Below are 8974 nucleotides of genomic sequence, written 5' to 3' on the forward strand. Positions count from 1 at the left end.
GAAGATTGACAGCTACTCAGGAGACTGAGGTAGGAAGATTGACAGCTTACGGCCCGCCTAGGCTAAATAATAAGCTCTTGGTTCAAAACAACGAAATGTCCATTTTAGGAAAACGTTTAGGAAGATGGCTCCTAAGACGAGGTTAGTAGATGGCTGAGAAGAGGATCAGATTCCCGATTGACTCCTCGGGTTATCACTAGTGACACCCGAGGCTGGAGCAGGCGAGGGACCTAACTCAACCATAGGAGACTTACCTAGCGGGTATAAGGGGATTTGGTTCATCTTGTTGAGGTATAAGAGACACATAAGAAACATGAAGGGAGATTATCTTTAATTGTGCCATAAAGACTCGTGAGTGCACCTGATAGGCCACACAGGAAGGGACAGGCAGCAGCTTGTGATCTCGAGGACACCACTGCACTTGGCTGGCATACAACCAACAGGTATTTGTGGTGTGGTTTCAGGATCAATAGATGAGGAGCAGCAAGGCGGTTCAGTGGGTAAAACCCGAGTTCCATCCCTGTGACCTGTGTGCTGAGAAAACAGCCCACTAGCTGTCCTGACCTCCCTCCACACTCCCATGCACTGCGTCCACACACACGTCCACACACACAAAATACAAAGCCAGCATACCCTCACTCCCTATAAAGAGACTTTGTCTCCAGAAAATGCTAGGCATGATAGCACATGCCTTTAATCCCAGCACTGAGGAGGTAGAGGCATGTCAATCTCAACATTCAAGCCTAATTTAGTGTGACTTCAAGGCTAATTTAGTGTGACTTCAGGACACATAGTGAGATCTTGTCTCAGAAAACAATTTTAAATAAACAGATGACGGGGGCCATGGAAAGTGCTTGCCTCCCTAGACAGACAACCTGAATTTGGATCCCAAAACATATACACACAGTAGTACAAGCCATGAGGAGATAGAAGAAGACAGGAATGAAGAGAAGTTCACAGGCCAGCTAGTCCTGTCTGTCGCAAGGTGAAGAGAGCATGGACACCAGAAGGTTGACCTCTGACCTCCACACTTGCCGTGTGGGTGCACATACTCCCCCACATGCCCACACACCTGGAATCCAGCACCATGGAGGAAGAGGCTGAAGGATCATGAGTTCAAGGCTAGCCTGAGAATAGTCTCTGAAAGGGCATCAGTACCCCACACCTAGTGGTAAGATCTTGTCACGAGATCTCTAACATGACAGTGGAACAAAGAGACAGATGCTCCCTGGGTCCAGGAGAACCAGTAGGCTGTGGGCTTTATAGGCTGGGGACCGAGCTGGATCTCAGGTGCTTCGTGCCTGGCTGAGCCAGTGCTCTGGGTGATATCAGATGTCGGCACTTATGCCTGCCCTCACCACGCCTCGTTCCAGCTCCCATCGGGCAGGCCATCCACCGCCTACTCCTAATTCAAGCCTTCCGACCTGACCGCCTGCTGGCCATGGCCCACATGTTTGTTTCCACAAACCTCGGAGAGTCCTTCATGTCCATCATGGAGCAACCGCTTGACCTCACCCACATCGTGGGCACAGAGGTAATGTCCTAGTGCCCCATCCTCCCTCCCCATGGCACCATGTGCTCTGGCATCAGCCCTGGCCACAGCCCAGGCACACTGCTTCTTGGCTGTAGTCTTCCCAAAGCGAACGCTACCCTCAGGCTTTCTCCTGACAGGTCCTGTCTTAAAACCGGTCATCTCGCGTCTGCCTTTTCATTTCCAGGTGAAGCCAAACACGCCTGTCCTGATGTGCTCGGTGCCCGGGTACGATGCCAGCGGACATGTTGAGGACCTCGCAGCAGAGCAGAACGCCCAGATCACGTCTATTGCCATCGGTAAGGATGCGTGCTGGGTCTGTGGACGGTGGGAGCCTAGAAGCAGAAACTGCCCGCTGGGTCACACTCGGCTTCCTTGTCTCAGGCTCAGCAGAAGGCTTTAACCAAGCAGATAAGGCAATCAACACGGCTGTGAAGTCAGGCAGGTGGGTGCGATTGGTTTCGTCCTATAGACCTGCGTCCCCAGGGCTCCAGTGAAAGCCGTTGAGTCACTGTGACTCTGTGTGCAGGTGGGTGATGCTGAAGAACGTGCACCTGGCCCCGGGCTGGCTGATGCAGCTGGAGAAGAAGCTGCACTCCCTGCAGCCGCACGCCTGCTTCCGGCTCTTCCTCACCATGGAGATCAACCCCAAGGTAACCAGGGTGGGCGCCTCTGGGGTAAGTGGGTGCACATAGTCCAGCCTGGATCAGAACCAGTGGGTCAGCTGGGTGTGGGCACATGTCTGCAACCCCAGAACTTGTGGTGCTGGGACAGGAGGATTACTGCAAGCTTGAGGTCAGTCACACCTTGTCTCTCCAAAATCAAAGCAGACATCACAGAGGCCGCCTTCTCCCTCAGGTGCCTGTGAACCTGCTCCGTGCAGGTCGGATCTTTGTGTTTGAGCCCCCACCCGGAGTGAAGGCCAACATGCTGAGGACCTTCAGCAGCATCCCTGTCTCCAGGATATGCAAGGTAAAGACCCGAGACCACGCCTGCCTGTGCACAGAGGGACGTGTTCCCAAGGGAGCAGACGCACCGCAGAGCCGTGACCTCAGTCCACTCCAGAGCACATCGCACGCACTGTCCCTGTGCCATGTGAGGACAGGGTGCTTTCCCTGTGCCATGTGAGGACAGGGTGCTTTCCCTGTGCCATGTGAGAACAGGGTGCTTTCAGCTCTTTAGGTTTTCAGTTCTATTTTGTCCGGTGCCGAAATCCACTGAGTCTACATTTTAAGAAAGCCTATCTTCTGGAGACTGGAGAGATGGCTCAGCAGTTAAGAGCACCGACTGCTCTTCTGGAGGTCATGGGTTCAAATCCCAGCAACCACATGGTGGCTCACAACCATCTGTGATGGGATCTAAATAAAGAACCTTTAGGCTGGAGTGAGTGGGGAGCCGGAGCAAGAGGGAGAAAGGAAGGAAGTGGGGTTGGGGGAAGCCTGTCTTCTAGAAACCTGTCTGCATTCAAGGGCCGGTCTGTAGATCCTGATCTTTAGACAGCGGGGTACTTTGGTCAGCCATACTGCTTGATTCTGGTGCTGCTTCTGCGCCACAGGTCAGATGGCTGAAGGGTGGGGGTGTGGCTTGTTCTGCAAATCTTTGCTTCTGAAGTGGGGTCTGTTTCCTTAGACAAACACATATGTCTGATGAATCTGTCTGTGGTCATTTTTTTCCTCTAGTCTCCAAATGAGCGTGCTCGCTTGTATTTCCTGCTGGCTTGGTTCCATGCCATCATCCAAGAGCGTCTGCGCTATGCTCCGCTGGGGTGGTCCAAGAAATACGAATTTGGAGAATCTGACCTTCGATCGGCTTGTGACACAGTGGACACGTGGCTGGATGATACAGCCAAGGCAAGTTAGGCTACACCACACCAAAGATGCCAGTGCACTTAGGAGATGTCAGGTTTACACACATGATGTGACAGGGGAAGACGGTGGATCTGAACTCAAGGGAGTGCTGAGACTTGGTAGCAGCCAGAACTTGACAGTGCAGCACAAAGCTGGGCCCTCCGGTGTACACGTGTAACCCAGCCTCTGTCCTCCCCAGGGCCGGCAGAACATCTCACCAGATAAGATCCCATGGTCTGCCCTGAAGACCTTGATGGCCCAGTCCATCTACGGTGGACGGGTGGACAATGAGTTCGACCAGCGTCTGCTCAATACCTTCCTGGAGCGCCTGTTTACCACCCAGAGTTTCGATAGTGAATTTAAGCTGGCATGCAAGGTTGATGGGCACAAGGACATTCAGATGCCTGATGGTATCAGGTGCGGCTGCCTGTGGGGGCAGAAGTCATGCTTGGGTGGGGGTAAGAGAATATTTGGAGCCCCTATCTCCCTCTGATTCTGATTCCAAATGTCTTCTCAGGCGAGAGGAGTTTGTGCAGTGGGTAGAGCTGCTGCCTGATGCCCAGACGCCCTCATGGCTGGGTCTGCCCAACAATGCCGAAAAGGTCCTGCTTACCACCCAAGGTGGGTAGTGAGTCTCCTCACTCCCGGAGCCATGCCCACCCTGAGACTGCTGGGAGGGCTTCTTCACCTCCGTGGCCTTTTACAGTTCTGTTCCAGGGAGTCCTGAGAACGGGGTTTAAGAGCTAGCTTTAGTTCAAGGGTTGGAAACACTGATTGGGGCTTGATGCAGGCCTATGCACTAGACTGGAGGCAAAGGCAGAGAAATTGTGGAGTTAACATCCGGTCTACACAGCATGCCTTAGGCTACATCTCAAACAACACAACACACCTTGTGTAAGTCAGTTTTTATCTTGTTTACTTCTCACAACATTGAGGGTAGAATCCAGAGCCTGACACAAGCTCGGCAGAGCTGAGAGTGAGCCCCACAGGCTCTACAACCAATTAGAATCAGGCTTTGTGACTCATCCATCCCTGGCACCCCAGCACCACATGCTAGAGGCAATAGGGTTGAGAGTTCTAGGGTAAGCTAGATAACAGCAGCAGCAGCAGCGTACCAGCCTGGTTCCCCTTGTCCTCCTTCTGGTGGCCTAATCTGACTTAAATGGGAAGCTGAGAATATGGGCAAGGGCTAGTGCTGGGGTTCAGAAGTTGTGAGGCAAGGTGGGGATGCTGTCCACGGACAGTGGAGGGGAGCGGCTGTCACGGGTATTTAGTATGAAAAGGTTTGAGGCCTGGAGGCTAAGCACTTCCCGACTGGGTTGGATGCAGCCTCTCCAGCACACGGCTGTCACTTGCCCAAGCAGTTTCCTAAATCTTGTATCCCATCAACGCTGTCCTGAACCAGAGTCATTGTCCAGCTTCTCCAGCTTGCCAGTCCAGAAAGCAGTGCAGCTCAGCAGTCTGGCCGTTGGTATCCCAGTGTGAGGACAGGCCAAGCACCAGTGTGCTTTTGGTAACAACTGGATTGTTGTTACCAAAACAGCATTTGTGTGGGCAGAGTTCAGAGGAGTCCCAGCCACCATCACAAACGTTCCCCGACAGGTTCTGCATTCAGGTTGAGGCTTCTGAGGCCCACGGTTGTGTGGATGGGCTGGGAACAGCCTCACAGCACACGACCAGGCCATTGGTCTGGTTCCGTCTTCATCACCCTGTGATATAGACTTGAGCCAGCGCTTTCCTGCTTCCCTCCTCACCGGGCTCTGGTCTGTTCTAGATCGTGTGTGGCACCGAGTGCAGCCTGCTGCGGTGAGCGAATGGCCATGCACCATTGGGCCTTGACATTGACGTCTTCCTCCTTCCCTACCTTCCCTGCCCTGTGACCGGCCTAGGTGTGGACATGATCAGCAAGATGCTGAAGATGCAGATGCTGGAGGATGAGGATGACCTGGCCTACGCGGAGACCGAGAAGAAGACGAGGACGGACTCCACCTCCGATGGGCGGCCAGCCTGGATGAGGACGCTGCACACCACGGCATCGAACTGGCTGCACCTCATCCCACAGACGCTGAGCCCCCTGAAGCGCACCGTGGAGAACATCAAGGTAGTGTCCACCTCTAAGTAAACTGTTTTCCAACTGTCATCCGAGAGCGAGGGGCACAGGGAGTTACTCTTTCTATCTGGTCAGAGGCTCCGGTGGTGCTTCCTGGTATCCTTAACCCTCTCGTCTTTGGTTTTAGGATCCTTTGTTTAGGTTCTTTGAGAGAGAGGTGAAGATGGGGGCCAAGTTACTCCAAGATGTGCGCCAAGACCTCGCCGATGTCGTTCAAGTGTGCGAGGGGAAGAAGAAGCAGACAAACTACCTGCGCACGCTCATCAACGAGCTGGTGAAAGGTGCAAGATGGTTGTACAAGACCGGGTTTGCGTCAGGGAGCTTGGCGCGGAAGCCCTGACCACACCTAGCTTCAGGCCCCAGGCCACGAGTGTCTCTTTCAGGCTTCCTCAGTAGTGGGAGGGTCTTAGCCATGCCTGTGGTTTTCTATGACTTTTAGGATTAGCGCAGTGACGAGGACAGAGGGCTGGGACAGGGGCCCAGTCCAGAGACACACAGTGTACTTGCAGCAGTGTGCTCTAAGCATGCACCCACACTACTGAAACAACTGTGCCCTGGGCCTTCCCGGTTGTGGACAGAATGCCAGGCACGGCCAGGAAGCCACTTCTGCTGAAGGGGAGTTGACAGAACTGATGCTGAGGCCTGAGTCTCTCTCCCTTCCTGCAGGGATCTTGCCTCGGAGCTGGTCCCATTACACAGTGCCCGCAGGCATGACTGTGATCCAGTGGGTGTCAGATTTCAGCGAGAGGATCAAACAGTTGCAGAACATCTCCCAAGCAGCTGCATCGGGTGGTGCCAAGGAACTGAAGGTGGGCATGCATGCCCCGGGGCAGGCAGGGGTGGGGTCAGGCGTGGCACTGGCTGTCCTGGACTTGGGTGGAAAAGTGTCCTTTAAGATGGCGCTAGGGACAGCCAAGGCCTGACCTGCTCTCCTTTCCACCCGGCTGTTTCCACAGAACATCCACGTGTGCCTGGGTGGCTTGTTTGTGCCTGAGGCCTACATCACTGCCACCAGACAGTATGTGGCACAAGCCAACAGCTGGTCCCTGGAGGAACTCTGCCTCGAAGTCAATGTCACTGCCTCCCAGAGTGCCACCCTTGATGCCTGCAGCTTTGGGGTCACAGGTAAGCTCTCAGCCTGGCCTTTCTGTGAGACCCGTTTCCAAATAAGTTAGCTGCCAGTGTCTGGGGAGAGCGGCCCAGCTGAGCCTCCGAGTGTCTTGGAAACTGAGCTGTGAGACTGCCTGACCTCAGCCCCATCTCGTCATCGCCTTACAGGTCTGAAGCTCCAAGGGGCCACGTGCAGCAACAACAAGCTGTCGCTCTCCAACGCCATCTCCACAGTCCTGCCCCTCACACAGCTCCGCTGGGTGAAGCAGACAAGCTCCGAGAAGAAGGCCAATGTGGTAAGTGTCATGGCCTCCTCCTCGGCTCTGCCTGGGCCATGCTGGGACTCTACTTGTATGGAAACAACTGTGCCACAGCCCTGGACCCCCACAGGCGCTTGTCCCCAGAACTGATGAACAGTAAGTCCCTCTGTCTGTCCCACAGGTGACTTTACCCGTCTACCTGAACTTCACCCGGGCAGACCTCATCTTCACCGTGGACTTTGAAATTGCTACAAAGGAAGATCCTCGAAGCTTCTATGAGCGAGGCGTTGCAGTTCTGTGCACCGAGTAAAGCTGTGAGCGTGGAGTCGCAGTTCTGTGCACTGAGTAAAGCTAAACTTTGCGAATCCTCTTTTTGGAATAGTAAAATTCAATATTTAACATTCATTCATCCTTAAACATTTGGAAGATTTGACAGACATGTGAAAAGCAAGTGGTTGGTTAGCGTTGGCCAGATGAAAGGTGCTGCGGTGGGAAACTGGGTGGGAAAGGTGAGGTGCGTGGGTTCCGAGGGCTGACCGAATGGATGGCTGGTTTTATTAAATAAAACACTAAGCATGACGGGCTCCTGCCTCTTGCCGCTCTGCTCAGTCTTGTGTCCCACCCCACGGGGCCAGCTGCACTCCAGCCCACCTCCCCTTTGTCACTGTGGTCACAGATGCAGAAGCAGCAAGGTGAGGCCAGGAATGCCGCACTTCACACCTGAGGCCCAGCAGCAACTCTGTTCTTGACAGACACTAAGGCTTGGCTCTCTGACACCCCATCCGCTGGGGACCTTTTCTGTCTCTCAGACACAAGCCCCGCCACCAATTCATTTCCACACCATCCTGTAGTGAGAGAGTGGCCTTGCCCCACAGGAAGGGTGACAATTAGACTGGTCTCCTGAGCACAGAGGCACTGTCCTCCTTTCTCAGGAGAAGACACAGCAGGTTCCTCTGCAGGAGAAGTGACCCAGCCCTTGGGCAGTCCCCAACAGAAGAGCCCCAAGCCAACATTCTCCACCAAGAACACCTAGGGGTGGGCGCAGGTGACACAGCACCCATGGCTTTTCCTTGCTGTGTCCAAACACCTCAGAGGATATTGCCTGAGTCTGTGGGGATCACAGGGAACATGAGGCTTGCCCCAGCCCCATAACTAGACTTCTGCCCCAAGAGTGCCACCCCCATCCCTAACCCCTCCAACAATCAGAGGGGCCTTACTGGACAGTGGCCACCAGCCCTATTGTCTTCCCTGGCAGAACCACCTGGGGCATTGATGAGTACCCCTGACCAGTCCCAAAACGGCCCCAACAGCACCCAGAGGTGGACATGTCTTGCCAAGAACGGGCACCTCCTCCTGGTGCCATTTTTATTTGCACTTGGGAACCTTGTCCTGCCACCATGGGAGAACATGTCTTGGAGAGGAGACCCAGACCTCAGCAGCAGCAGCAGCACCAGACTTGGCACTCAGCTTGGTTACCTACCAGAAAGAAAAAGTTCAGTAGACAAGCTTGCAAAATCAGAACTGAGGAAAAACAGCTCCCGTACTGGAGCTGTGGAGAACCCAGCACTCCAGCAGGCTTGAGCCCAAGCTGACCACTAGGAACCCTGCTCCCAGTGACATGGAGAGCTGGCCCAGCACGGGCATCAGAGAAGCATCTGAACACACAAGCAACAGGAAGGGATCTGCCCCTACCTCAGCCTTCCATCCAGCACTCAGGAGACGGGCAAGCAGACTGCCAGGGAATGGGACAAGATCCTGAGGTGGGGGTAGGAGGCCCAGTGAAGGCCACTTGGACCCATCCCTGAATTGCAACCTATTTTAAAATGTTTTTTACATCGTTCGTGTGTGTGTGTGTGTGTGTGTGTGCGCGTGTGTGCACATATACTCATACACACATACACTATTATGTGTTCATGTGGACGGTCTCCTACCACGTGAGTCCTGGGGATTGAACCCCAGTCACCAGGCTTTGCAGCAAGCGCCCTGACCCTCTTGAGCTATCTCAGAATCCCTGCACGCCCATTTCCATGCCACATGGTAGGGACTTATTTACCCCTCATCACTGAGTTTGGCGTGAATCCCTGGCTCTGTGCCAACCCCATACCCCTACCCTGAG

The 8974-nt window shown here is 54.1% G+C and overlaps 1 protein-coding gene across 1 annotated transcript in view; it reads left to right on the top strand.

The window, feature by feature from the left end:
- Dync1h1 (dynein cytoplasmic 1 heavy chain 1) overlaps positions 1 to 7442 on the top strand; it is a 62625-nt gene extending 55183 nt beyond the window's left edge. The window contains exons 65-78 of the mRNA XM_028764406.1: positions 1374 to 1534; positions 1719 to 1830; positions 1916 to 1976; positions 2061 to 2184; positions 2390 to 2503; positions 3211 to 3381; positions 3578 to 3795; positions 3896 to 3999; positions 5268 to 5479; positions 5616 to 5769; positions 6155 to 6297; positions 6445 to 6613; positions 6767 to 6894; positions 7040 to 7442. Coding sequence (XP_028620239.1) covers positions 1374 to 1534; positions 1719 to 1830; positions 1916 to 1976; positions 2061 to 2184; positions 2390 to 2503; positions 3211 to 3381; positions 3578 to 3795; positions 3896 to 3999; positions 5268 to 5479; positions 5616 to 5769; positions 6155 to 6297; positions 6445 to 6613; positions 6767 to 6894; positions 7040 to 7168 — 2000 coding nt within the window. The 3' untranslated portion in view covers positions 7169 to 7442. The remainder of the gene's footprint in view (positions 1 to 1373; positions 1535 to 1718; positions 1831 to 1915; positions 1977 to 2060; positions 2185 to 2389; positions 2504 to 3210; positions 3382 to 3577; positions 3796 to 3895; positions 4000 to 5267; positions 5480 to 5615; positions 5770 to 6154; positions 6298 to 6444; positions 6614 to 6766; positions 6895 to 7039) is intronic.
- The last annotated feature ends 1532 nt before the right edge of the window (positions 7443 to 8974 follow it).

Source organism: Grammomys surdaster, unplaced genomic scaffold, assembly GCF_004785775.1.
Source record: "Grammomys surdaster isolate TR1022 unplaced genomic scaffold, NIH_TR_1.0 144, whole genome shotgun sequence".
NCBI classification, from domain to species: Eukaryota; Metazoa; Chordata; class Mammalia; order Rodentia; family Muridae; genus Grammomys; species Grammomys surdaster.